A 26,520-nucleotide genomic window follows, 5' to 3' on the forward strand; every position below is an offset into this window, starting at 1 on the left:
CTAACCTAGGAGTCTTGTAAAGCTGTGTAGGTAAAGGGACTTTCGCCTATCGATGAAGGTTGTTAAGCGACGTACAGGATGACGCCCAGTTTCTACCTTGTTTGCTGGAAAATTTTCAAGCTCATCTCGTAAAAATCCATCTCATCGAGAGTTCAAAGTCGCACTTTTGGTTGCAGAAATCATTTATAGAACCATCTTCTGGGTCAATCGTCATCGCAATGCCTAGATCCAAGCGTTCAAAGTTAGTAACTTTGGCGAAAACGGATAAGAAGGGAAGAGAGAACAAGGAGAGGATTTTCGATGAGGTGAGAGAAGCTTTGGATACATATAGATACACCTGGGTCCTGCATTTGGATGATGTCAGAACTCCTGTGCTTCAGGAGATCAGAACTGCGTGGACTGGTTCGAAATTGATACTGGGGAAGCGTAAAGTCTTGGAGAAGGCGCTGGGACTACATCGTGAAGACGAGTACAGCGATAATTTGCATAAGCTAACCAAATACTGTGGTGGCGTAACTGGACTTCTGTTCACTGACGAAGATGTGAAGACGGTGAAGGAATATTTTGAGACATATGCGAAATCTGACTATTCTAGACCCAATTCGAGAGCTCCGTTAACGTTTACGATTCCTGCTGGTATCATCTATTCTCGCGGTGGTCAGATTCCTACAGACGAAGATATTCCGATGGTCCACTCGCTGGAGCCTACGATGAGAAATAAGTTTCAGATCCCAACCAAGATCAAAGCAGGTAAGATCACTATCGAATCCCCATACACTGTGTGCAAAGAGGGTGAAAAATTGGATGTTCGTCAGGCTTTGATCCTCAAACAGTTTGGTATCGCTGAAGCCCAATTCAAAGTCAAAGTAGCTGCATATTATGATAAGGAATCCTCCGCTGTCGAAAAGGTTGGCATTAACATGGGAGAGCCGTGATCGGGGGGTTCGCTCTCGCCAATATTTTCTGTACCATATAGTAATATATACCAAGGAGCGCTAGCAAATGTGTCTCCAGTACCTCTCGATCCTGGCTAGTCTCTCAGCCGTGTCGCTCTGGTCATCCCAGGGGATCAACCTTACGTCTAACAAGCCGTGTTTGCGCTTGATTCTGAAGGCTGCATTACAAATGAGATTCGCTACTCTCAACCTGTCGCCCAATGATTGTTCGCCAGTGGTTGCAGCGGAGAGAATGCCTTGATCGAGGCCATATATCACAAAATAATTGTATCTGATTGCGGTTAGTGCCTCCTCCGCTTCGAATTTCATCAGATACATGAACAAGTACTGCAATTTGCTGAGGAAAAGCACGTCAACGTCTGCTCGGCTTGCAGCAACTGCTGCGACAGAAGACAACTTACCGGACTCACTTGATAACCCATGTTCGATATGGTTACGCGGTCCATCGCCAACAACTAAGATCAAAGTTAGTTTCCGTCGGCTGCCGCATTCTTCTTGCAACAGCAGCTGTGATATCTGCTCGTCGATCTTCATGAAATAGTAGTCATCAGACAGCAATAATCGCCGATCAATCTCACCTTAAATAGTTTGAGAACTGGATTGATCAGATTCAGTCACTATTACCCGTTTTTATTGTAAGGCAACACTGGACGTAGTAGAAAAATTTTAGCTTGAGAAAGGTAACTTTTAAGCATTCAAAGCGGCTTAAGAAATCGTTGGATAAGTTGTGGAGCCCAATGAGTGCGGTTATTTCAACCCGAGGAGTGGTTCCTGCTCGTATTTTGTTGAGGAGGTTGTGGAAACGCTCTCAATCAACCTCAAGCACTGGCACACCAACGACGAACTCTCACGAAACTGAGCCAGTTGAACCTCCGAAAGCTGTGGAAAATGCTGGAGATGCTCAGAAGCCTATAATGGATGAAGTTTTCTCGCTTCGCCAGAAACAGTTCAATGATACAATTGTTGAACAGTTGAAAATATTATCACAGACAAATTTGGATGAAGTTGGTGAATTGGGTGTTGACCTTAATGAGCCTTTGACGCCGAAGGAAAGGCAATTAGATGAGGAATTGACTGACTTTTTGAGAAAGTATTCTCAGTCCAACAAGCTCATAAACACCGACGAAAATGTACAGGATAACCCTCAAAGGTCGATTGGCATTACGGCCGCACAGAATAAGAAGTACCCATACCTCATCCCGTCAGCGAGAGATAAGCCATATACATCCCAGGAACTATTTCTACGCCAAATGAGACATGCATCTCATACTGCTAAGCTTGGCGCCTATATCGAAAAGGTTTACTTTCCTCATAAGGATATAGAAGATCCACCTGCCGCAGAGAAAATGTCTATAAATAAGCTGCTTGCCGCCGGAGTTCACTTGGGACAGTCTACGTCGTTGTGGAGGCCTTCGACGCAGCCCTTCATTTACGGTGAGTATCGTGGAGTTCACATCATCGACCTGAACAAGACACTGGCGTATCTAAGGAGGGCTTCCAAAGTAGTTGAGGGAATAGCCGAAAGAGGAGGTATCGTGCTGTTCTTAGGGACAAGGGAAGGACAAAAAAGAGGTCTTGAAGAGGCGGCGAAGAGGTCGCATGGATTCTACATATCAACCAGATGGATCCCGGGGACTTTGACAAACTCGACGGAAATTTCAGGTGTTTGGGAAAGACACGAAGTAGACTTTGCTGACGAACCTACTGGTAGGGTTTTAACGCCTGATGAGAGCCTGGCGATAGTGAAGCCTGACTTGTTAGTTGTTTTGAACCCCACAGAAAACAGGAACGCTCTAAATGAGGCCATGCAAGTTAGAGTACCAACCATTGGTATTATAGACACAGATTCGGAACCATCTCTTGTGACGTATCCCATTCCAGGAAATGACGATTCCTTGCGTTCAGTTAATTTGCTACTTGGGGTCCTGGCCAGGGCAGGCGAAAGAGGTGTACAAAACAGATTACAGAAGGTTGCCCAGGCAAACCAGGCATAATGATGATCTTAGCAATACTTGGTTCTTCTCGACGTCATGTAAATATTATTGCACCGCAAATGTACATAGGTAAGTTCCATTTATTCTATCTGGGCTTTTTCAATGCTTATCATTATTTAAGATCATTCTGTATCCTGTGTTCCTGTTGCTACTTTGCCTTCTCATGCTTAACAGCTTCGGCTTCTTCCTGTTCCTCGTTCTCCTCATCTGACTCACTGTCACTTCTCTCATCCTTCTGAATGCCCTTCCAAAGCATTCTGTACAAAATTCTCGCGATCAATGCCAGCCAGTACAAGTTCACCAATTGCAAAGCAGAAATCAAAATAAACACAATTGGAAGCGAAATCCAGCATTTATATTGCTGTGTGGCAAAGTTCAGAACATAATTACCCTCTGTGCGAAATTCGGTTAGGACGGACCAAAGGATTCTCAAATTGACGTAATGGCGAAGGAAGATCCAACATACCACAAATAGGATGAAGACTGGTGCTGTGAAAGCCGAATCTAAATAATTACAGGTCTTTGACAGGCAAAGTAGGAAGTCTGACACATCCATAGTAATGTACACCTCCAGTCCGATCTTAGTAAAATGGAAAACATAAGAGGACCAAATCAGGAGCAATGTAACAATGTGGTGGAAGACCAGCTCTTTGTAGTCTTTCCTTGGCTTTTCGAGCTGTAAAACTAGAACGCAAGCCTGTTGAGCCCAGAATGCCGCCTGAACTAGGTAGAATATTTTAAAATGGAAGTGGTTGTTAAGATCTGGATAGGTGCTGTACATTGGGGTAGTTTTGAAAAACCACAAATCCGAATGATACATGATGTAAAGTCCAGATGGGCCGGACACCCCACAGTAAAAGACTGCATATACCTGTTCCATTATTCTCTTGATCTTATGTTTGGATTTGACATTGAGCATAATAGCCATAGGGCGGATTACGCACTCCATCAGGAACTCGCGCAAGAAGGTGAAGAAAATCATGTAGAAAAACACAAAGCTTAGATCTTTGATACCTTTGCCATACATGTCAGTTTCCCCAATCCTGTATGAGATTGCCACAAACATATGAAGAGGATTACTCTCCGTTCTATTGCCAGAAGTGAAATATGCCGCGTAAACAACCAGCAGAATAAGCAATGGAGTAAGCCAGGTGTGACGATAACTCATCTCTCTGTAAGTAAGCCAAAATTTTCGTAATAAATCCATATCATTCTCTGAAGCCTTAGCCAGAGCTTTCATACGTTCGTTCGACGCATCTCTCGATTCCTTACTCTCAGCCATAGTACCGAGACCGGGTACGGTATCACCTAAGTCAATCTTCCCGACAGAAGATGTGCGTCTGTTTCTCGACCTGACGGTCAGATTATTTCCGGAGCTCCTCGGCTTCAAAGGTGGTGTGCTCATTGCTATCTAGTTCAACAGTAGTGAATTGATGGCAGACTAATTCGACGTCTTGAAGCGTTTCCTTTCTTTGTGAGGTCTGCTTGTTAGGCGCAGAAAAACCAACGGTTTCTCTTGTAATTTGATGCGAATGGGCTTCAGATTGAGACTGCTCTGCCTCTGAGTTACAAACGCCTTCCTTTTCTTCCCTCTTCTTTCGTATAGATAAAATTACTGACATCTGGATCTGAGTTCCCACCAATTTTTCCTTGACCTGGGTCAAAAGGTGGACCCCTGCTGTAGCTTGGGCTTCCCTCCCTCAAAGGCAAAAAAAAAAATCAAAAATTTCGCGTCATTTCACAAATACCAGGTAAATTTTGCATGCCTCGGCAACGAATTTGATGGCTGCCGCGGGCCGTTGGGCTCATCGCAGATTGTTTGTTTGAGATTTCGTTGCCGAAAAGCGAATTCTTGCATTGCAAAGTCCCTTCCGCGGAATCGGCTTTGGTTGTCTTCAGATGAAGGATCCAAGGTGATTGTGTTGCTGGGACAATCCCAAGTTTCCGGGTTCCGGTTACAATTCATGGTCTTATTCCGCAAGCATGGACTCGTAAATTCCGCGGAGGCTTGCGGAAGCTTTCATTAGTCTAGATGGTGGCAGGCCTGCGTAACAAGGCACCTTCCCATTGTCGCTCGACTTCTGCCGTTGCCTATCACTGCTCAGTGCTTAGTCGGCGTTTGGACATGTTAGCCAACAATTTCTAGCAAGTGGGGGCTGATGGCAAACTCGATTAGATCCATGGCGCCGCAGTGGGGTACTGGTATTCTTTGGCACCTCGGCGGCTAAGTTCATAAAGTTATGCTGATTCCGCAAATTAACCCCATTTAACGATTTCGGAAAATTTTTCGACGCTGACGGGGGCATTAGCTGTTGTGGGTACTTCTGGGAAGTCTTCTAGTGGGCTGATCGCTCTGTTTTGGGTGAAAGACAGTTATCTGATAAACGCTCGATAGATATCACGACCTGTGGTTCATCATGTGGCAAAGCAACTGTTTGTGTGGCAAGCGCTAGCGCTCACAGATAAGCTAGAGGCTGATCTCTAGCGAGCCAAGTATCTACAGTCTGAGCATAGTATGGGAATATAACAAAAACTTAGGTTCGTATGGGGCGATCTTCAAGAAAGAAGACAGTGATATATATGGAAGTTTTAAGGTGGAACTAGGTGGGATGTCTATTCTATGATTCAAGGCGAGGTCTGGCGGCAATTATGAGTGTCACTAGTGCGATTCTGAGGGCGACTGATGGAAATTTGCGGGCTGATAATTGGCAGTACATCTTGGAGGTATGTGATAGGGTCCAAGATGATCCTGAAGACGGCGGAGAGGAAGCAATCGAAGTGATTGAGGAAAGACTAGAGCAGAAGGATGCTAATGTGATTCTGAGGACGCTATCCTTGATAGTCTCCCTAGCCGAGAACTGTGGTTCTCGGTTGAAACAGCTTATTAGTTCGAAACGCTTCACGCAGAAGTTGCAATCGTTGGTCGAAAACAGATCGGTACATATTACAGTGAAGCGCGAGCTGGCTAAGGTAGTACAACAGCTTTCTCACTCTTTCACAGGTGATCCTTCTTTGAGATACATGGGAGATCTATTGTCGCTGATAGCCTCCAAGTACCCCCATCTTTTAGTTTCTGAGCAACCGGATGTCCCTTCTAAAGCGGAGATGAGTGCTGAATCGAAACAGAAAGAAGACAAAGAGCTCGAAGAAGCCCTGAAATTATCGTTAGTAGAGTATGAGCAGCAACAGGAAAGCCAAGGACGTCAGCAGCCGCGGGCGGAAAGAAGCGTGAATGGCAATGAAAATATGCAGCAGAATAACTCTAAAGACGATGACGCATTGCCCCCCGGGCCAACGGTTGTTAAAAAAGTGAGAGCAATGTACGATTTGTCGAGCTCAGAACCGGATGAGCTATCGTTCAAAAAGGGTGACGTGATCGTCGTGCTCGAGCAAGTCTATCGGGACTGGTGGAGGGGAACCTTGTATGGTAAAGTTGGAATTTTTCCGTTAAACTACGTGACTCCTGTCAAGGAACCTACTCAGCTTGAGCGCGAATTAGAAAGGCAGAACGAAAATGCTCTGTTATGCCAGAAAGCAAATGTGGACAAACTCTACTATACTTTACAGCGGTCTAAAGACTCAAGAGATGGCGACCTAACACAGGATCCCGCAATAAACGACCTCTATGGAACAGTAACTCCATTGAGACCTCAAATCGCTAAAAGCATCGGAAAGTATGCTCGAAAAAGGGAAGATCTTGCCTCTCTGCGAGAAGTTCTCGCTAACGCGGAAGCTACTTACAATCAGCTGCTGGATCGAGCTACAAACGCTTATACTTCGCCAATGCCTGCCCAACGCTACCCTACGATGGACCAACCGAGGAAAGGCTATGCGTTCTCAAGCGAGCACACCCGAGATCCACATGCCTGGAATGGTTCAGCTCAATCCATGAGCGGGTCTCAACGACAAAACTACGGTCAATCTCAACACGATCAGGGTTACGGTCATGACTACCGCAAATCTCAAGTGCCGATGCAATACGGAGCCCAGTCTAGCGCTGGCCAAAACGTTGATCCCTATAATCCGAACAATAATTGAACAATCATTTCGGACAGTCACGGTTCCATTCACCTGGTAGTTACTAGCATAGTCTATTTACTATTCTGCATGTTTTTCCAACCGCCGCGCGAGACAATCGCTCAAGACCCCTATGTAAAATTGTAGTCCTAAGGTGCTCTGAACAAAAGGCGATTAAACACGACTGCCCACCTCCCGATGTCTAGTACAGCTTTCGAATCAATTATCTCTCAAATTATCTCTGATAGCCCCAGTGGTGAAATTACTGAAGTCTGGAATGATCTTATCGCAATCGCTGGACCATCTGCTAAAGATGCCATACTCGATTCCATTGAGCAGTATAATATTCAGAATACAGTGCCGGTGGATATTGATGGGAAATCAGTCATTATCTCAAGCTATAACAAAGAAGGTTCCAAATTCTATGACCCAGTTGATCATAAACTATTCTCGGTGGATCACCTGAATCGTAAAGGACTGGATATAGAACCCTACAATTCCACAACTCTCAACACTTTTCAACAAACAATCCTTGACGGCCTACAGAATTATGCATCTACGAACTTCCCAGGCCAAGTTACTCTAGCGGTCTACCCCGTTGTGGAGGAACCCGCTAAGGTGGCCATTATCATAGTTAGTACCAAATACAACCCATCTAACTTCTGGAATGGAGATTGGAGGTCGCAGTACATCTATGATTCAAGCTCTAAGGAGTTGGAGGGCAACATTGATGTCCAAGCGCATTATTATGAAGATGGCAATGTTCGCTTTAAGTCCGCTAAGGAAGTCAGGGTTTCAAACCTTGACGATGTTGTAAAGGCTATACAAGAAGCAGAGGAGGATTTTGAAAGAAACCTGGACACTTCATTTTCAGAACTTAACGAGAAACAATTCAAGACCTTGAGGAGAAAACTCCCTATCACTAGATCCAAAGTGAACTGGGGTAAGGCGATTGGCAGTTACAGACTTGGCAAGGATGCCGCCCAAGGGAACTAGCTCAACCATTTTAAAATAGTTTAAATAGAGTATAAACGATGAAGAACAGTAGCAATGCCAACCCTACCATTCTCCACACGTTATTCCCAGCATTCATTGATCTTGTCAGCCTACTGGAAGAATTACGAACGTTGTTAACCATAGAATCAAAAGAGTTGGATATCTGATTTATCACGGAGCTGTCCGCTGCGGCTTCATCACCTATTTCCTGGTTTATGTTTCTAAACGTTGCCAGCTTCCCAGCAAGACTCTCCAACTTTTGATCATTCTGCGCTGAGCCTGTCAGTAAATTATCAAAACCGAAGCTAGTTATCTTACCGTAAACTTTAACATACCCTGTTTTCAATCTGAGTATACCGTGAGCCAGACATGAACGCTTTCTGAAGCTGTTTTCTCAGTTGACAAGTGCAATATAAGGCTGGCCTTTACTGTCATTACAATTTTGTATTCGATCGGGGCGAACCCTACAACGCAAGGCGAAATTAATAAAGCCAAAGAAGATGAACGGTAGTTAACTCAGAGTAGATCTTGGTGTTTAATTAACGTTTCGATTTCATATTAACTAAAATCAATTGTTTAGGCGAAAATTTCACATCATTGAAGACAACCGCAACGACCTTCCAAGGCACATCAAGATTTATGAGGCACGGATGAAGAAACAATTTCTAACAGAAAGTTAACTCACCTGAGTTAACGTACAACCGTAATCAGTCCTCTCAGATAAGATAAACTTTCGCATTCCATAGGATTCCTACAATGAGGCTAGGCATGCCTCAGGAAATCCTATCCTAGATCGCAAATTATATCATCATTTGTGGTCTAAAGAACGGCACTTCCGTTGTAAATTGCTTCGAACTCCCTTAATATCCTTCAGGAGACTAGAAGTTTACAGTAAGGTTTATTTACAATGCTTGTAATTTAAACTAAAACTGAGCTGAGTCTGAACATCAAAGGCGAGGTCGTAGACGCATTTTTCATATGACTGTTGTGTTTGCATCCTTACATTTTATCCACACACCACATAGAGAAGTGCGAATTTCTCTCAAGATTCTACTGAATTTTGTCCTTCGGCTTCGCGTCATGGGGCACCTCCGACCAGCTAGGCAGACACCGTACTGACTTGCTAGGCGACGTAGGCAGAACACCATCAAGCCACGCAGACGCCTCGGTAGCACCTTGTGTCAGGCTGGCTTCAAGCAACTTTCGCAGAATGAATCACCGACAGTAACGGGGAGCGGAACCTGTCTGATCAAGCTTGATAGGTGTTTACCCAATATTAGAATTTCTTAATTGGAGTTCACTTGTGTCAAGCTTCCTATAGAACCGCGCAAACAAACGAGAAATGTCCACCGATTCTACTATCAAGGCTTCCAACTGGAGATTAGTCGAAGTAGGCCGTGTTGTCTTGGTCAAGAAGGGCCAAGCTGCCGGTAAATTGGCTGCTATTGTTGAGATTATCGATCAGAAAAAAGTATGTGCTATATCACAAGTTACCATTCGAAGATCGAGGCGCATCCCTGAATTTCATGCTGTTAAGCTGGATTATCGGGCATGCTGGCTCTAACTTCGTCATAATTCACTTTATGACTAGAAATATTGAGGGCCACTTACTAACTTCAAAATATCGCTAGGTTTTGATTGATGGTCCAGAATCCGGTGTCCCACGCCAAGCCATCAACTTGGGCCAAGTCGTTTTGACTCCATTGACCTTTGCTTTGCCAAGAGGTGCCAGAACCGCCACCGTTTCCAAGAAATGGACTGCTGCCAACTTGACTGAAAAATGGAATGCTACTTCCTGGGCTAAGAAGATCGCTCAGCGTGAAAGACGTTCCGCTTTGTCCGACTTTGAAAGATTCCAAGTCATGGTTTTGAGAAAGCAAAAGAGATACACTGTTAAGAAGGCTCTAGCCAAGGCTTAAAGGATTAAATTAAGGTGACTGGAAACCTGTGGCATATAAATAATGTATCGTATGTAACTTTCTTCTAAATCGTTTCTTCATTTCGAAAATAATAAAGATTGAAAGCTTCCTTTGAAGATTTCAAATTCATGATATAAACAAATATACATACATAATACAACTAACATAAGATCATCCTAGAAGACAAGCTCTGGTTTGATCACAATTAGTAAAAAGATTTTCTTGATGTTGTGAGTTAGTAATCCCCTTGAATCATTTTTCTCCAGAATAGATTCGATAGCAAAGCAAGTGTCCCCAATCGTTGAAGGTATCAAATAAATATTCTTCTCATAGCGCTGTTTATTTTTGATTCCTATGATCTTCTCGTGACTTGTTAGAAACTCATAGAGCTTTTGATAATTAGCCGCTGATGAGTTCTCTATGTCTTCCTGTCTCCTCGGAATCAGCTCATAAAGCAAAAACGCTCTCGTGGCCTGCATTTCGTGTAAATAGCTGAGGACTTTACCCCTTGATAGACGACCTTCAACAGATAAGTGCGCATCGCCAAAGGCTTTCATGTAAGGATTATTCTTTAACTCTTTTGAAGCCCCTAAGTACTTAAGCAACCCAGAAAACTCTACGTCGATGTCTGGATACAAAAGATCAACCTCAATCAGGCCATCTTGAGATTCTTTATTGCTTTCTTTTGTCATTTCCATTTGCTCTGGCAGCTCGAAAGCTATCTCTTTCGGCTTGGACGTCCCAACTTCGTTGGCATCCGACTCATCATGGCGCGAAATCACATGCTTTGAGTAAAAGGCATCCTCCTCCGGTTGGAATTCATCTTGTGCTTCGATAAGTTCTTCGCCTTTGTGAGTCTTGATCCATTTCGGTTTATCCGGTTGTTCAATTATCAATTGATCCAGCGACTGTGACTCTATCTTCTCTTTGAAAGCTTGCAAATCAGGGTTGGCCAACTCTTGTGCGTTCATTCTAGCTAATTTTGATAACGGTATGTGACCATTTATAACATGCGTCTTCAATATCAGATTCTTCTTGTCTTTCAGGTTCGAGAAAAGGCTCCTGACCTTCTCTGGGTAAAATTTATTCAGGCGACTGGACTCCATATCAAAGCAAGCTTCATACAACTCTTTCTCTAAATTCTTGGACATCCTATCAGCGAGCTCCTCGCTGTCATTGACGTCACTCGGTTGCTCATAAACTTTAGCCTCAATTGTGTCGGGTATGATGAATTTACTAAAAAGATCCTTAAACATCTTCACCGCATTGTGCCTGAGCCTAGTGTCACCCTCAGCTTCATCGGATACGGTAGATGATTTTCTCCTCTTAGTGGAAACGTTTCCAGCGCTACTCGACACGCTACGGCGCTGATGTTGGCGGCTGCGCTGCCGCTTCCCGGAGACCACGTCCTCATCGTCATCGTCATCGTCAATGTTGTCATCAGGATTCTCGTAAGGCTTCTCATGGTCGGCTCCGTCATCCAATTGGTATTCCTTATCACCGTGCTCTAAAAGATGCGTATATTTGGAAGGATTGCACTGATCACAGAAATATGTTCCATCCGCGTTCAACAATCTATCAATGTTATCCTCTCCATTTGTCATGCAACGGATGTGCTGCCAGGAATTGCAACCGTCACACTGAACCATGTCTCCGTACGCATCATTTTCCGCATCATAATTCTCATCATTCGCTCCACACACTGGACATCTTACGGTGCCTTCATCCTCATTGCCACCATCCCCATTCTCAGCTTTTAACCCACCGTCATCATGTTGCTCACCACTGCGCCGACTCTTATAATAAGAACCCGGTTCCTGCTCCATCATCGCCTGCAAATGCTTGTTTTGGCCTTTAGTGGATCTTGAAGAGACACGTATCGACATCTCTTATAGAAGAATACTGATTTAAGAACTCCAAGATACTGGTGAGAGAGGATCGCTATAAAAGGGCTTATGATTCTCTTCAAAAGAGCTTACACTGATGAAAATTTAAAACAAATGAAAAGCTTTCAAAGACTCAAAGACCTTATCTGTAGCCTTCCTAACCAAATAACTGAACTTTCCCTTGTCTAGTGACCTATTGGCTTAACTACTTCATACAAGCTTGCTCTTCTCATCGCTGTAAACTCCAAGACGTCGTATCCTTAATACTCTGAAAACAGTGTTAATCCGGGTAACAGGATACTCCTTTAAAAGCATTTTCGAGAAACAATTCCTCATCAAAACAAAGAGAAACAGCAGGCTTTGAAATCCATTCTCTCGCCGTCCAATCTTGCTTGATTCCTGGAGGTTCTCCGTTCTGGTTCATCGAGTTAAGATAAGTTAGTCACTAGTGGGTCCTCAGGTGCTTCGTTTCTTTTTCCGAGCGGGCATAAGTCTAAGCGCAGCGCAGAGGTAGTTCTTTTGTTTTATTTCCTATCTGTTATTCACAACTTTATTTGCAAGTCGCTTGAGATAGCATACACTGGAGCCAGAGTAAAGCTACTCAGAAACTAGGCTGAAATATTGTGTGATTTACACGGAACCAAGACATCGAGGGTCAGAAAGAGGTTTTACGGTTTGGTCCATTCCTGCGAATCTAAGTGTTTTCGGGTTCTTACATTGTTCTCTCGTTCCTAAGAAACCTGCTATCGGGTTTATTCGTTTCACGTTCGTCAGGCCGCCGCTCACCAGCATAGTTAAGCAATACCCTGTCCTTTTACGCTTTCAGTTCGCAACACCTTCTGTACAACACTTATCGAAGGACGATGAATGCGGTGCGAAACTTTTTCCTTTCAGAAAGGCCTCCCTACTCACATGTCGCAGACCTGGAGACAAGTTTCGATCCTAGGGTGACTTTAAACAAGCTGCAACGATACAAACCTACAGTGAAAGATGTTTTCCATTATACCTTTCTAGGATCGATATTTTTATTTGTTTTCATTACAAATCCAGCGCCTTGGCTCTATAAAGTACTGGTTTATTCCTTCCTGGGTTTGCTTTTCATGATTCCCATCACATCACAGTTTTTCTTCAATGCTTTACCAATTTTGACGTGGGTGGCCCTTTACTTTACCTCTTCGTACTTTCCGGCTAGTCACAGGCCAAAGATTACAGTGAAGGTGCTGCCCGCTGTGGAAACTGTATTGTATGGTGATAACTTGAGTGATATCCTGGCGACTTCGACCAATATGTTCCTGGACATTTTAGCTTGGATACCTTATGGATTATTTCACTTCGGTGCTCCTTTCGTGGTGGCTATCATTCTATTTCTTTTTGGGCCTCCAACGGTGCTGAGAGGATATGCTTTCGCTTTCGGCTACATGAATTTGATTGGTGTCATAATTCAAAATACATTTCCAGCAGCTCCTCCTTGGTACAAAATATTGTATGGTTTGGAGTCTGCTCACTATGGTATGCACGGTTCTCCTGGTGGTTTAGCCAGAATAGACAAGCTACTGGGGATCAATCTGTATACCAGCGGCTTCACAAACTCTTCCGTTATCTTCGGAGCCTTCCCATCACTTCATTCTGGTTGTGCCACAATGGAGGCTCTTTTCTTCTCATATTGTTTTCCCAAATTAAAGCCAATTTTCATCGTTTATGTTTGCTGGCTGTGGTGGTCTACGATGTATTTGACTCATCATTATTTTATTGACCTCGTCGCCGGATCTGTTCTTTCGTATACCATCTTCCAGTATACCAAGTATACGCATCTCCCCGTCGACACCAGTCTATTTTGCAGATGGTCATATGCCGATGTTGAGACTTATGATGTTTCGAAAATGAATCCATTGCGTGCTGATCCAAATGATGTGGAAAACGTTCCTCTTTCGAATTTGGAACTCGATTTTGAGTTAAACTCTATGGATGAAGCAAGCCGCACTTCCTCAATCTTTGACGGCCCCACATCAACTTCCAGATCCTCGGCGACGTCTAATACGTCATTGGCTGAGTTTCAACACGACTATGCTAGCGCTTCTCCCAGGCTCAATAAGTCAAGATTTGACTGACAGCAGCAGAAGGCAGATTCATTTACGACGATATGACCATTCTATTTGACGAGATTACATTTCCATTCCTAATAGCGCCCGCTTTTCTCTTGCTGTTCGTTCAAAGTCAACCTGATAGACTAGAAGACATCGCTCTTTTTGCCCGGTTTTAAAGGAAAATGTTATCTTGTTTTCTGTTCAAAAAGATTACCACTAATAGAACTCATTCGATACCACGAAGTCCGGTTTGTACAAAAGTAACTGCTGAAAAGAGAGTCTATGTCAATGATTTGTAGTAATTATATTGATCTTTTTCATTTAAGACCGTTTTCGGTTTTATGTACAAGTTACCATGCTGTGATATATGCGTCTACATGAAATTTCTATTCACCTTTTCCAAAATTGAATTATAACCTAAAGATCTTTCCACAGAAGAAGCCATATCCAGTTGCTTGTCATTTTGGACTTTGATAATCGACGATCTGATTACCCTTGGATCATTTTTCAAAGTCCTTAAAATTTCAGACTGCACGGCTGCTGAAGAATCGAAAAGCATCAAGAAATGATAGCCTTGAAAATGCTGCTCTTGATCTTTTTTCATAACTTTTGGCAATAACTTATTTCCTATTGGTAGTATCTTTCTCACCACACCTCTGTTCTGAATCACTAATTTTCCAATCGTGGCGACTAAATCCTTGGCCTCTTTGTTTGGCATTGAAGGGCTTAGGACACGTACTATTCCTACCAGCTCATATAACATATCTGCTCCCTTACTGATTACAAAATTGGGCTGAAATTAACTTCACTGCAATATCAACATCATATAAGCGAGCTCGATGTTCTTTCTAGTGGAGAGGTTCCTAGGATTTGGTATTTTTCGTCTGCTAGTCACGTGATCTAAGCTTTAAGTCTCAAGCGAATTGATACCGGCCATCGAGGCCATAGGAGGTTAATCAAGAAGAAGCCTCCAAGGAGGGTCGTTGTATCGGTCGGCTAGTTAAAGCCCGACTGCTTTGAGTATCATCATGAATGTGTTCCAGTGGGCTTTCGGCAAAAGCATAACGCCCCAAGAGAGGTTGAAGAGAGTATGTCGCATCAATTGAAGAAGAAAAATGTACCTACTGCCTATGAAGTATTACTGACCACAAGATTTTTTAAGAACCAAAGAGCTTTGGAGAGAACTCAGAGAGAACTTGATAGAGAGAAAAGGAAATTGGAAACGCAAGAGAAAAAATTGGTTGCCGATATCAAAGGATCTGCTAAGAATGGGCAAGTGGCCGCCGCTAAGGTGCAGGCTAAGGATCTCGTTAGAACCAAGAATCACATTCAAAAATTTGACAATATGAAGACTCAACTTCAGGCTATATCGCTAAGGATCCAGGCTGTCAGAAGTAGTGATCAAATGACTAGATCGATGAGAGAAGCGACACTGCTACTTGCTGGTATGAACAGGTCAATGAATTTACCCCAATTACAACGTATATCAATGGAGTTCGAGAAGCAGAACGATCTGATGGACCAGAGGCAAGAGTTCATGGATGAGTCGATAGATAATGTCATGGGAGATGAGTTGGATGAGGACGAAGAGGCCGAAGAGATTGTCAACAAGGTATTAGACGAAATTGGAGTTGATTTAAACGCCCAATTACATAAGGCACCCCAGGATGTCGTGGTCAATAGTGCTGTTGAACCTGCTCAACTCGCAGCTGAACGAATGGATGCTACGGGAGGGAATGGTCCGAACAGCGCTGATGATGAGCTACAAGCACGATTAAACAGTCTTAAGAGATGATGATACTGAGCACCTGTTAGACAGGGGAAATTATGAACTTAGGCACGCCTAATGAGGCGCAGGAATCAATTTATAAGCTATAAATCTTGTCTAATCAATCCCTCCTTGAGCAAGTACTCGTAAATAGTGGCTGAGCACTCCTCTATTGACTTCAAGTCGCTTCTGAGATGAATCTCGGGATTTTCAGGTGCTTCATAAGGCGCTGAGATTCCGGTGAAGTCTTTAATGATACCCTCTCTAGCCTTCTTATATAGGCCTTTGGGATCCCTTTGCTCAGCCACTTCTAAAGGAACATCCACGAATACTTCGATGAATTTCAAACCGCTTTCTTTATGTAGCTCACGAGCTCCGTCACGGTCGATCCTATAAGGAGATATGAACGATGTTATGCTGATGGTACACGAATCAGCAAACAGCTTAGATACTTCGCTGATTCTTCTGATATTCTCGTTTCTATCCTTCTCAGAAAATCCTAGATCCTTATTTAAGCCAAATCTGATGTTGTCGCCATCTAACCTGTATGCTGCAACACCTTTTTGCAAAAGCAATTGCTCAAGAGCGCATGCAATAGTGCTTTTTCCAGAAGCGCTCAAACCTGTCAACCAAATGGTACAACCCTCTTGATTCCTCAAAGCCTTACGCTCCGAGTAAGTTAGATTAGGGTGCCAGGTGATGTTGGTTGCCATGTGGATTTCGGTTATATTTTGACGCGCTTCTGCTGGAGCGTTGCGGATAATTAAGCTTTCAAAGTGAAAGAACGTTGAAACAATTGTAGTATTTACAATGGAACTAACTCGTAATGCCTTCTATATAAATACTTTGCGCCAATACCTAAGATAGCGTATCCTGGACCTTCTCGAGATTATTCTTCTGATCGTTTAAGGATTCCACCACCACTAAAGAGAGTGGCTCACTTTCTTATACCAAGCACGTGATATTGCTATTACGCATGCCAAGCCTATTCACGCAAGTCATCAAGACCACATACCCTGAAGAGATAACTGCAAGAACTGAAATACCAGGTGAGGACCGAGCATTTAAGCGATAAACCAGTGATTAAACTTCGCAAACTATATGTTGGGCTGTATAATCGTGTATGATGAGATACTTTGATAATCTAATTTTTCGTTTCGGAAGCTGTACCCAAGGAAGTTTTTTGAATACATCATGTCTAAAATGCTATTAATGTTGAGGAAAGATTAAGATGTTGATTTTGGCCATTGAATAATAAACTAAATATAAAAACAAATGTCTAAAATAAAATACTTGTTAAAATATTTTTTTGAGTCAGCTGACGTTAGCTCAGTAGAGATAACGTGTGCCAAATTTCGCAGTATCATTAAGCGCCATCTCGCTTTACGATTCCACCATGAAAATGTCTCGATTTATTATGTTCTTGACTTAAGCAAAATAAGAGACGCTATCCTATTTTCGCAGTAATCTTTTCGTAGTAATCTCTATCTAGATTTGCATACCTTTATTTAACTCACGACCTGCTGCTAGATGTTGATGATTGGAATCAGACCAAAAAAGACAGATCATTTATCTACTTCAGACTGAAGATACTATATCACTGGCGTGTCTCAAGATTTCAACCATCTTTTTACATTCCTTTCTCCTTTGTATGGTGATCTCATTTTCCTTTGTTAACTCGTTTATATCTTGGTTTCCATAAAGCTTTTCAAGTAACACTTTTTGGATGTCCTTCTTACTTTTAACAATTAACTTTAACATTAAGGCCTTGGGAATGATATCCGCAACAGTTCTTTTCACAATACTGAAGTAGCTGCTAATCAAAAGCTTGATGACCTCAGTCTCAAGAGTTTCCCTTTCTGTCATCTGCCCAGTTGCTTTCAAAACAGGTGGTGGTGACTCCAACGCTGCCAATTTCTTCTTGTTTTTAGTGGAAAAGAATCCACCAAAGAATCCTGATTTTTCCTCAGCAGCTGCAGTCTTGGCCGAAGGTGGCTGACCTTGAATTGGTTTACCTGTTTTGGGATCAAGTGCGGGTTGGCGAGGATGTAACCTCTCTTCTACCATTGCCATAGCTTGCGAACCCTTTAGTAGGTCAGGATGTGCAGTGTTAATGTAAGTTTGTTCCGAGCTGATAATATCAACTACGAATTCATTTGTTGCCACTATAGCTTCTTTCAAGAATTCAATGAATTGGTTAGATATAGCTTCTCTCAATGCTGGGTATCTGGCGTATTTGGTTTGTGATATTATTTGCTTTAGCATTCGGACCAGCTCATCGAACACAAGGCTTACCAAGCGCAAGGAGGGTTCTTCACACCGTCTGATCTGTTGTTTGACTAACACTTCGAAGGCTTCTGTTCCAACGAACAGGGAAGGTGCCGAACCAGAACTGTTGTACATGATTGTTCTGATGTCGGAGTCCTTGATCTGGTCAAAGGGGTCTAGTGCATCGATACCATTCTTAAACACTTCATGAAAAACAAATGAAATTCTAGCACCTCCGGAAAGTTCTTGACTTGAAAGCTCCTTAGCCTCACCATCCAAAATTCCAGCGTATTCGTTAGAAAAATCAGTGATCATACTCAACACAACAGAACTGGGAGAATCCATACTCTCTGGGCCGAGATTGAATAACTCGTTTTGATACTTCTTCAGAGTGGCCTCAATTTTAGCCTTTATATCAGGAAGGGTTTGTCTAATGTGGTGTAGAAGAATGGAATTAAGCTTCTTGGCTAAGTAAGGAGTACCACAATAATGAGCCTTTGAACTGTAAGAAGGGTGGTTTTCGAAGAAACTCCTTTCATCTTTAAGAGCATCCCTGATCGTTTTCTTTCTTTCAATATCCTTTTGTCCTCTGTTTATGACTGGAATATACCCATATCTCAGTGGAATGACCCTTCCAGCAAGGATATCAATAACATCCGTACCTTGATCCATCAGGTCGACTTTTGTTAAAACACCAATTGTCCTCATTCCCTCTGGATCAACCTCTCTGGCAAGCTTTAAACCATCACTATTAGCTAAATCTGTGTTTGCAGCGTTAACAGATAATATTATCGAGTTGGGCTTGGAAATATATTTCAAAAGCATATCTTTGATCTGTTTCTCGATATCAGGCGGTTGGTCACCAACTGGGACTTTAGTGAGACCTGGTAAGTCGACCAAAGTCAACGTGAGAATATGTGGAGAATAAATTCTAAGGTTAATTGGAATAGGGGAGATACCAGAATTTGGTCCGGTTAGCTTATCCGTTTCTCTAACAATTTCCTGTCTTATTTCATCAAAATTGTAAAACTTCTTGCCAGGCAGGTGCAAAAACTCGCCCCATTCCTCTGCATTATCTTCTGATTGGCTCTTATTATTTGCTTTATCATCACTAACATGCAAATCGATCAGCTCATTTGCTGCGGAATCCACGTTGTGGCTGTCCTTCTTGACTCTTCTGTTAACCAGCTGCAGCACCAACGGTCTTCTCGTCACAATACCAGTGCCTCGTGGCAAAAAGTCCCTACCAACAATATTTTCTAAAACGGAAGATTTACCGGAGGATTGCGATCCAACGACCGTGATCTGAGGCAGGTCAATAGGCGACTGAGAGCCACCACCAAGAGGTGCCAGGGCATCTTGAAGTTTGTTGATCGTAGATATTAAATGCTCATCCATAATTGATGCTTGTTGTTAACGCCTGGAACCGCAGAGTTAGCAATAAGGCTTTTATGTTTATTCTTGATTGAATGTGATCGAGGCTTATATTGTTTTTCGTCGATCAACTTCGGTTACCTACTATCAAGCCCCTTTAGAGCTTTTTTTACCCGGAACACAAAGATGGCAATTACGCGTCGACGTTGAGGTTATAATGATATCGCCCAAGCGATCTTGTTAGATAGACATAGCAACGGTTGAAAAGCTCCGAACTGGTTATTACGTTTCTACTGTTGTGCTAGCTTGAAGTGTTCAAAGTCTTTTCATTTGACTTTGGTTAGTTGCTAAGCGTTGTACTTCCAAAATTTCGGACGATAAACCTACTGGTTCTGTGATTGATTCCTTAAGCAGCTCATTCTGGAATCTTCAGCTCGCTAATCCAAAAGTTGAGCTTTTTGACAAGCAAATTCTCCAAAAAAGTGCTTGTCCTGTACGATCCAAAGGCAGAGAACCGTTTCTTGGATCAAATCAACGCTCGTGGGGCGAGAATAGGCGCCAGCAAAGGATTGAACTGTCCAAAAGTGTTCCGATGAATTACCAAAAGGTTTACGGGATCACTGGACCTGTATCAACGGCGGGATCTACGGCAGCAGAGAACAAGTTGAATGATGAATTAATACAGGAGTTGAAGAAGGAGGGATCATTTGAGACTGAACAGGAGACCGAAAATAGAGTGAAAGTATTGAAAATTCTGCAAGAGCTGGCTGAGGAATTCGTTTTTAAAGTTTCCAAGAATAAAAATATGTCAGATGGTATGGCGAAGGACGCGGGCGGCAAAATATTCACTTTTGGTTCCTACAGATTAGGAGTTCATGGTCCAGGCAGTGATATTGATACTTTGGTTGTTGTTCCTAAGCATGTAATGAGGGAGGACTTTTTCACCGTGTTTGACGGACTGCTGAGGGCTCGCCCCGAGTTGGAGGAGATTGCTCCGGTGCCAGACGCATTTGTTCCCATCATCAAAATCAAATTCGGCGGAATTTCGATTGATTTGATTTGCGCACGCTTGGACGTTGCGCAGATTCCACGTTCCTTGACATTGTCCGATAAAAACCTTCTAAGAAATCTTGACGAGAAAGATTTGAGGGCTCTGAATGGTACCAGAGTTACAGATGAAATTTTGGAGTTGGTTCCCAAGCCAATAGTGTTCAGGATTGCTTTGAGGGCAATTAAACTTTGGGCCCAGCGCAGGGCCATATACGCTAACGTTTTCGGGTTCCCTGGTGGTGTGGCGTGGGCAATGTTAGTAGCGAGAATATGCCAACTCTATCCCAATGCTTGTAGCGCAGTCATATTACATAGGTTCTTCAAGATACTTTCCGAGTGGAAATGGCCACAGCCTGTGGTCCTGAAGCCTATAGAAGACGGTCCCCTTCAAGTGCGCGTTTGGAATCCCAAAATTTACGCCCAAGATAGATCGCATAGAATGCCGGTCATCACGCCGGCTTATCCATCCATGTGTGCAACTCATAATATCACAGACTCCACCAAAAGAGTTATTTTAGAAGAACTCGAGAGGGGTGTTCAGATTACTAATGATATCTTCACTAGTAAGCTTAAGTGGACCGACCTATTCACCAAGCACAATTTCTTTTACAAGTACAAGTTTTATCTGACGATAATGGCCGCAACTAAAGGAACCGACGAGCAGCATTTGAAATGGAGCGGCATGGTTGAGAGTAAAGTAAGACTTCTAGTTTTGAAGTTAGAGGCGATGGCTGGCATTAAGCTCGCCCATCCTTATACTAAACCTTTCGAGGCTGCCTACTACTACACAACCGACGAGGAACGCCAGAAAATTGTGGATAGTTGCGGCACCTATAAAACAGAAGACGACCTAAAGCAGTTCAGGCGAGTCACGGATGATTCTAGAAATGATCCAGACTTTAAAGATAAACCAATAGTCTACATCACAACCATGTACATAGGCCTGGATGTTAGCGTTGAGGATAAAAAGGAGAAGATTGATATACATGTGCCATGCAATGAGTTTTTTAATTTATGCCGCAATTTTGATGATCAATACCAGAATTCGGATACGTATTCGTTGGTGATAAAGTATGTTAAGCAGTATGATTTGGCAAGTGATGTGTATGAGGAAGGCGAGACAAGACCAGTCAAGAAGAAAAGTAAGCGGAAGAAACTCGAAAAAGCCTCTGCAACGTCTAAAAGACCAAAGTCAGTAGTCTCTGAGTCCAAGGAAGCCGATGGCGGGGCCAACTCTGCCGAGCAGAGGGACTCAGATCGGGCTCAGAGCTCATCGGCTGAGGTGACAAAGGCCTGACGAGAAGCAGTATTTGGAGAGACCGATAATTAACAAGTAAATATCTCAAACTTTCATTTCTTTAGTTCCGCTCCACTTGCCATCAGTTGCGGCACAAATGCGCCAGGTTTGCGAATTCAAGATGAACCCTGAAATATGCGCTGCATGTGATAAGCGACGCGTACTTGATTTTTTCACTCGAAGGTCAAGCCTACTTCAAACGAGAATTACATGACAAGACGGGCCACAGGCGAAAAGGGGTTAATTTTGTTATCAGTGTAACACGACTGAGCAAGGATTCGAGTTCATAAGTTGTTTTGTTCTGTTTGTTACAAAATCTTTTCAGAAGTATAGGAGAGTGAGGAATGATGCCTTTGAGCAAGTTGAAGGCAATGTCCGTGCACGGGAGCTCTGCTAGTTCTCTCAGCAAAGATCTTTATTCAGATGGCCCAGTCGACACGGATGACTTGGATGAGAATGATGAGTCAGGGCAGAATATCTTACTGAACATTATTTCCCAGTTGAAGCCCGGCTGTGACTTGTCTCGCATAACACTGCCAACGTTTATTCTGGAGAAGAAGTCGATGCTGGAAAGAATCACAAACCAATTGCAGTTTCCCGATCTGATTTTGGATGCACACAATGAGAAAGATAAGCTTCAGAGGTTTGTCAAAGTGGTCAAGTGGTATTTGGCCGGTTGGCACATTGCACCCAAGGCTGTCAAGAAGCCCCTAAATCCTGTGCTGGGGGAGCACTTTACTTGCTACTGGGATTTGCCAAATAAACAACAAGCTTTTTACATTGCAGAACAAACAAGCCACCATCCTCCTGAATCCGCCTATTTCTACATGATTCCGGAATCAAGAATAAGAGTTGACGGTGTGTGCATACCTAAATCCAGGTTCTTAGGTAATTCGACGGCTGCCATGATGGCCGGGCTAACCGTCTTACAATTTCTCGACCTCACTGACTCAAACGGGAAACCTGAAAAATACACTCTTTCCCAACCTAACATGTATGCTCGAGGCATCCTGTTTGGTAAGATGAGAATTGAGTTAGGAGATCATATGATTATCAAAAGCCCGGATTATGAGATAGACATTGATTTCAAAACGAAAGGCTTTATATCTGGAACATACGATGCTATTGCGGGCACTGTAAAGGACAAGAATGGTAAAGAATACTATGAAATCACAGGGAAATGGAATGATGTCATGTATATTAAAGACTTGACCGATAAAAACTCAAGGAAGACTATTCTTTTCGACACGCATAAAAGTAAAGTAAGCAAGCCGAAAGTACGTCCATTAAATGAACAAGGGGAATACGAATCTAGAAGATTGTGGAAAAAGGTTATAGAAGCATTGGCTGCTCGCGACCATGAAGTGGCCACCGAAGAAAAATACAAGATTGAAAGCTATCAGAGAGAGCTGGCAAAGAAGCGGGTTGAAGACGGTGTAGAATTTCATCCGAAATTATTCAGGCGAGCTAAACCAGAAGAGGATTTGGACTACTATATCTATAGGAAAATTCCCAATGGCGAAGATTACGAAGAACAAATTAAAAGCATCCTAGAAATTGCGCCGATCTTGCCAGGACAGCAGTTCACAGAGAAGTTTGCAATCCCTGCACACAAGAAAAGTCAGCTGCAAGAAAAAGAACTCTCGAAAACCTCACGGTTAGAATGACTTATGTACATTACGGTAGCCCTAAATATCGACAAGAGCCAACTGAATTCATTTGGTACGTTCCTCTAGTTGCAATTTCGGATCTTGAGTAGGAAGAGCTTCTTCAACCCATAATGACGAGCATTCCTGCTCAATAGGGCATTGCCAGAGAGATTTGGCGGAACAACGGGATGATTTCGGATTAAACTGATAGTGCCGTACTTTTCTTCAAAGTTATGTAGATTGGTGCGCCAGGTTGAAAAAGTTGATAAATCAGCCGCCTCTGGAACTTCCTTTAAAATTTCCACCAAGCAGAAATAAGGAGGCCATTCCTCTGCAACCGCCGAATCTATGGTCTGAATTATTTTTGTGACGTACCGCTCGATCTTCAAGTACAGCCAATCTGGTTCTTTAGTATCATTTTCTGGCAGTTGTAGAAGTTTTCTCAAACGCTCGTAATCCGTATAATTGTTTTCTAGCTTCCTTCTCTGCTGACAAACCATGTAAGAAAGAGCACTCCAAGAAGAAATATCTCTGACGTTTTCAAAGCAAAAGTTACGGACTGCTTCAAGCAACGAAGCTTTTTCTTCCACAGGTATAACATCATAGAGCCACCTTGCAGTAGCCCAGCAGTAGTAATTCGAGAAGTGCCTGCTGCCTGAATAAATAACTGTTGCCCTGTAGCTCAATTTTTCGCAATTATGATATCTTGCTAGTACCAGCAGTTTTCGATAGAAGTACCATAATGAAGAGCATTTGTTTAGACGATTGTTGGTTGAGGTCAAGAATCGTTCAATGAGAAGCAACTCGTTGCGCAACAGGAACTTTAAATCCGTGCTTTCCTTTAACTTCTTAAGAAAGAGCTTTTCATGCAAGCTAAGTGCCGTATGGTTACCAGGAGCTGCTAAAAGGTTTCCTAAGCTTAAGAAATAAAGGTTCGTAGGGTCATAATTGGAAGCTACGCAAAACGTAGTGAATAGTTAGTTTCATGCTCTGGAACAAAGGGAAAGGAAGTTTACTTACAAATTCGGTATTGATCTTTTGCCAAGAGATCATGGCTTTCTTTGAAAACTGATAGTAGAGTCGAAGTGGGGCAGAACGTCTCTCTCATATACTCGTCTTCATTGACCAGATAACGTTCACTTCCGCAAGCATGGCTGGGACCGAAAGTCAACCGATGTTCTCGAGCACCTGGGTTCAAAAGTAGGATATTGTATAGCTCCTTACAGAGAGGTGCATCGTTGTTCATAGGAATTTGACTTATTGCACCAACATTAGTATTTTAATGGCTTTGTCATTATCGTAATGTTAACGCTTCAAAACCAAACATTAATTATTCTACAAGGTCCCAACAATGGAATTGAACAAAAATAAAGGATGCACTTCAATCGACTAAAAGATGAGTGAGTGATCTTGCTTTCTTGGCCGAAGAAACCTGCGGAAGAGAAGAAACTGCTGTCTAGAACTTATTTAGGAGTTATCTAGAAGTTAACCGCGTTTACAGTCTTCAGGATCCGATTTGCGGCACCTCATGTGGGCCAAAATGCGTGTGTGTAATTATGTATCATGATGTTTTACGTTACAGTTATATGTACAAGCGTGAACTAATTCGTTCATGTTTCTAACGCTGCCAGTCGTGAGGTAGACTGAACTGGAATTATCAGCTTCTTGCCGCATCTTCCATCGCCCTTCTTGAAATTTCAGCCTCCGATAAGCGAACTTCCTGCATGATCTTGCGATAGTTTTTGTTCTGGGATTTGACATCAACATCAGGGACAACATAGATATTTGGAGAGCTGAAGCGTTCTTGCGTGAGATGGATTGCGTGAGGCTCCGCTTCCTTATACCTGGCCTGTTTACCAGAGAGGATTTCATCCATGAAAAACTCCTTGTATTGAGAAGGCCTGTTCAAGATGGTCAACTTGTAGTCCGAGATCATACATCCACTCTTGGCCTGCAAAAATTTTGTAAACTTGAATTTTGTCACAAGGTCCGGGAATTTAGCATCGAGTTTGGCATCAGAGGATGCGGAGATTTTATCGCCTGGATAAGATTCATTGTATGATTCGATCAAAAGTTCATCCAATCGCCTTTCGCTCGATACGATATCCTTGGAGATCCAGTTATTGAATTTAGCCTCGCGGACTAGCCTCTGATGTTCTGCCCGGTCCAATTGACCTGGTTCTTTCCCGATGAAATTTTCTGAAGTCAGTTTCAACTTCTGAGTGTTAGCTACTGATTTTGATTTCTTGCCACTTTCGATCTCTTTGATCAACTCAGTGGTAGCCTTAGTGGGAACCTTGGCTTCATTTTCTTCCGCCTTCCTCGCTTTAAACCATGAGAAAAAGTCTGAGGATATATGTGTGGTGTGCAACGACCTCGCCAGGGGCAGCGAGCCATTTTTCACCGTACAGCTAACATAAAAGCGATGAGAAATCCCAGTCAAATTCATATTTCCACGGTAAATGCCCAAACTCCTCAACAAACATGCCAATGTAGGAAGATAACTTCATCCTAATTGAAACGCAAGTATGGCAATCTCCAAAATTTTCCAGCCTAAAGCTTCAAAAGTTACCCGGCAGTGTCAGAGTTGAAGGAAGCTGAGAGCCCTTTGACGGAAAGTTGAGTACAATGATAACGCAGGAACCGCTGTGCAATGCCAGGGACTACTGAGAGTTTATTCGCTCGTTACAGAATCCAGAGATGGGACTTATATTGAGTTGCTGTAGGGAAGGAGAATTGGACGAGAATGAGGCCTTGTTAGCGAGTCAGCAGAACGGCTACGGCGCCCATGAGGACTATAATGCGCTACAGCAGCAAATGAAAGAACACGAGGAACGCTTGCGTGCCAGAGAAAATACGTTGAAGGAAATCGTGACTAACACGAATGACAAACTGATAGACATCTCAATGATAAGTAATAGCGGGATAGTAATACAGGGAACGGACTTAAAGAATCCAGACCCAGATGCGCTGGAGAATGCTAGCGGATCGACGACACGAGATAACCAAGAACACACTCCAGAACAAAACAGAAGCAGCAAGAGTAACTTTGTTCCGCTCGATACGAAGACCGCAATGTCACAGGAGATGAAGAAGCATCTCAAACTGTTGCATCAAACGATCTTCGAAACTCTGGATGATGAGTTACGCGTGGAACCAAGAGGCCAGCTCATAGTGACGCTTTATTGAGCGCTTGGTTAGTTGTATCAAGATAACGTATCTATTATATTCACCTAAATCGCGTCATACGTAGATGATGAAC

At 42.9% G+C, this 26,520-nt stretch overlaps 19 protein-coding genes across 19 annotated transcripts; 10 read left to right on the forward strand and 9 right to left on the reverse strand.

Annotated features, from left to right (window-relative positions):
* Positions 1 to 218: 218 nt before the first annotated feature.
* On the forward strand, positions 219 to 935 carry MRT4 (ribosome assembly factor MRT4; the record flags this gene model as incomplete). The annotated part of the gene is made up of 1 exon (XM_037281391.1): positions 219 to 935. One exon carries the CDS (start codon positions 219 to 221, stop codon positions 933 to 935), a length of 717 nt encoding a protein of 238 aa, XP_037137286.1.
* A 60-nt stretch (positions 936 to 995) lies between these two features.
* On the reverse strand, positions 996 to 1,490 carry SHU1 (Shu1p; the record flags this gene model as incomplete). The annotated part of the gene is made up of 1 exon (XM_037281392.1): positions 996 to 1,490. One exon carries the CDS (start codon positions 1,488 to 1,490, stop codon positions 996 to 998), a length of 495 nt encoding a protein of 164 aa, XP_037137287.1.
* A 203-nt stretch (positions 1,491 to 1,693) lies between these two features.
* On the forward strand, positions 1,694 to 2,950 carry MRP4 (mitochondrial 37S ribosomal protein uS2m; the record flags this gene model as incomplete). The annotated part of the gene is made up of 1 exon (XM_037281393.1): positions 1,694 to 2,950. One exon carries the CDS (start codon positions 1,694 to 1,696, stop codon positions 2,948 to 2,950), a length of 1,257 nt encoding a protein of 418 aa, XP_037137288.1.
* Positions 2,951 to 3,098: 148 nt separating this feature from the next.
* On the reverse strand, positions 3,099 to 4,355 carry HG536_0A04320 (TLC domain-containing protein; the record flags this gene model as incomplete). The annotated part of the gene is made up of 1 exon (XM_037281394.1): positions 3,099 to 4,355. The coding sequence occupies one exon, from the start codon at positions 4,353 to 4,355 to the stop codon at positions 3,099 to 3,101; it is 1,257 nt and encodes a 418-aa protein (XP_037137289.1).
* A 1,244-nt stretch (positions 4,356 to 5,599) lies between these two features.
* HSE1 (ESCRT-0 subunit protein HSE1) lies at positions 5,600 to 6,988 on the forward strand (the record flags this gene model as incomplete). The annotated part of the gene is made up of 1 exon (XM_037281395.1): positions 5,600 to 6,988. One exon carries the CDS (start codon positions 5,600 to 5,602, stop codon positions 6,986 to 6,988), a length of 1,389 nt encoding a protein of 462 aa, XP_037137290.1.
* Positions 6,989 to 7,165: 177 nt separating this feature from the next.
* CAP1 (Cap1p) lies at positions 7,166 to 7,963 on the forward strand (the record flags this gene model as incomplete). Its single annotated transcript, XM_037281396.1, has 1 exon — positions 7,166 to 7,963. The coding sequence occupies one exon, from the start codon at positions 7,166 to 7,168 to the stop codon at positions 7,961 to 7,963; it is 798 nt and encodes a 265-aa protein (XP_037137291.1).
* A 10-nt stretch (positions 7,964 to 7,973) lies between these two features.
* SFT1 (Sft1p) lies at positions 7,974 to 8,334 on the reverse strand (the record flags this gene model as incomplete). The annotated part of the gene is made up of 2 exons (XM_037281397.1): positions 7,974 to 8,231; positions 8,299 to 8,334. 2 exons carry the CDS (start codon positions 8,332 to 8,334, stop codon positions 7,974 to 7,976), a joined length of 294 nt encoding a protein of 97 aa, XP_037137292.1.
* Positions 8,335 to 9,305: 971 nt separating this feature from the next.
* On the forward strand, positions 9,306 to 9,882 carry RPL14A (60S ribosomal protein eL14; the record flags this gene model as incomplete). Its single annotated transcript, XM_037281398.1, has 2 exons — positions 9,306 to 9,434; positions 9,595 to 9,882. The coding sequence occupies 2 exons, from the start codon at positions 9,306 to 9,308 to the stop codon at positions 9,880 to 9,882; spliced, it is 417 nt and encodes a 138-aa protein (XP_037137293.1).
* Positions 9,883 to 10,058: 176 nt separating this feature from the next.
* On the reverse strand, positions 10,059 to 11,768 carry BYE1 (Bye1p; the record flags this gene model as incomplete). The annotated part of the gene is made up of 1 exon (XM_037281399.1): positions 10,059 to 11,768. One exon carries the CDS (start codon positions 11,766 to 11,768, stop codon positions 10,059 to 10,061), a length of 1,710 nt encoding a protein of 569 aa, XP_037137294.1.
* Positions 11,769 to 12,631: 863 nt separating this feature from the next.
* Positions 12,632 to 13,876, forward strand: AUR1 (inositol phosphorylceramide synthase; the record flags this gene model as incomplete). Its single annotated transcript, XM_037281400.1, has 1 exon — positions 12,632 to 13,876. One exon carries the CDS (start codon positions 12,632 to 12,634, stop codon positions 13,874 to 13,876), a length of 1,245 nt encoding a protein of 414 aa, XP_037137295.1.
* A 349-nt stretch (positions 13,877 to 14,225) lies between these two features.
* On the reverse strand, positions 14,226 to 14,615 carry MRP17 (mitochondrial 37S ribosomal protein bS6m; the record flags this gene model as incomplete). Its single annotated transcript, XM_037281401.1, has 1 exon — positions 14,226 to 14,615. The coding sequence occupies one exon, from the start codon at positions 14,613 to 14,615 to the stop codon at positions 14,226 to 14,228; it is 390 nt and encodes a 129-aa protein (XP_037137296.1).
* A 265-nt stretch (positions 14,616 to 14,880) lies between these two features.
* DID4 (ESCRT-III subunit protein DID4) lies at positions 14,881 to 15,647 on the forward strand (the record flags this gene model as incomplete). Its single annotated transcript, XM_037281402.1, has 2 exons — positions 14,881 to 14,940; positions 15,015 to 15,647. 2 exons carry the CDS (start codon positions 14,881 to 14,883, stop codon positions 15,645 to 15,647), a joined length of 693 nt encoding a protein of 230 aa, XP_037137297.1.
* Positions 15,648 to 15,724: 77 nt separating this feature from the next.
* Positions 15,725 to 16,333, reverse strand: MET14 (adenylyl-sulfate kinase; the record flags this gene model as incomplete). The annotated part of the gene is made up of 1 exon (XM_037281403.1): positions 15,725 to 16,333. The coding sequence occupies one exon, from the start codon at positions 16,331 to 16,333 to the stop codon at positions 15,725 to 15,727; it is 609 nt and encodes a 202-aa protein (XP_037137298.1).
* Positions 16,334 to 17,198: 865 nt separating this feature from the next.
* VPS1 (dynamin-like GTPase VPS1) lies at positions 17,199 to 19,286 on the reverse strand (the record flags this gene model as incomplete). Its single annotated transcript, XM_037281404.1, has 1 exon — positions 17,199 to 19,286. The coding sequence occupies one exon, from the start codon at positions 19,284 to 19,286 to the stop codon at positions 17,199 to 17,201; it is 2,088 nt and encodes a 695-aa protein (XP_037137299.1).
* Positions 19,287 to 19,854: 568 nt separating this feature from the next.
* On the forward strand, positions 19,855 to 21,609 carry PAP1 (polynucleotide adenylyltransferase PAP1; the record flags this gene model as incomplete). The annotated part of the gene is made up of 1 exon (XM_037281405.1): positions 19,855 to 21,609. One exon carries the CDS (start codon positions 19,855 to 19,857, stop codon positions 21,607 to 21,609), a length of 1,755 nt encoding a protein of 584 aa, XP_037137300.1.
* A 344-nt stretch (positions 21,610 to 21,953) lies between these two features.
* On the forward strand, positions 21,954 to 23,276 carry OSH6 (oxysterol-binding protein OSH6; the record flags this gene model as incomplete). Its single annotated transcript, XM_037281406.1, has 1 exon — positions 21,954 to 23,276. The coding sequence occupies one exon, from the start codon at positions 21,954 to 21,956 to the stop codon at positions 23,274 to 23,276; it is 1,323 nt and encodes a 440-aa protein (XP_037137301.1).
* A 65-nt stretch (positions 23,277 to 23,341) lies between these two features.
* Positions 23,342 to 23,758, reverse strand: ECM9 (Ecm9p; the record flags this gene model as incomplete). Its single annotated transcript, XM_037281407.1, has 1 exon — positions 23,342 to 23,758. One exon carries the CDS (start codon positions 23,756 to 23,758, stop codon positions 23,342 to 23,344), a length of 417 nt encoding a protein of 138 aa, XP_037137302.1.
* Positions 23,759 to 24,915: 1,157 nt separating this feature from the next.
* MRPL13 (mitochondrial 54S ribosomal protein mL50 MRPL13) lies at positions 24,916 to 25,707 on the reverse strand (the record flags this gene model as incomplete). Its single annotated transcript, XM_037281408.1, has 1 exon — positions 24,916 to 25,707. One exon carries the CDS (start codon positions 25,705 to 25,707, stop codon positions 24,916 to 24,918), a length of 792 nt encoding a protein of 263 aa, XP_037137303.1.
* Positions 25,708 to 25,958: 251 nt separating this feature from the next.
* On the forward strand, positions 25,959 to 26,447 carry MEH1 (Meh1p; the record flags this gene model as incomplete). Its single annotated transcript, XM_037281409.1, has 1 exon — positions 25,959 to 26,447. One exon carries the CDS (start codon positions 25,959 to 25,961, stop codon positions 26,445 to 26,447), a length of 489 nt encoding a protein of 162 aa, XP_037137304.1.
* Between the last annotated feature and the right edge of the window lie 73 nt (positions 26,448 to 26,520).

This window comes from Torulaspora globosa, chromosome 1 (genome assembly GCF_014133895.1).
Source record: "Torulaspora globosa chromosome 1, complete sequence".
Lineage (NCBI taxonomy): Eukaryota > Fungi > Ascomycota > Saccharomycetes > Saccharomycetales > Saccharomycetaceae > Torulaspora > Torulaspora globosa.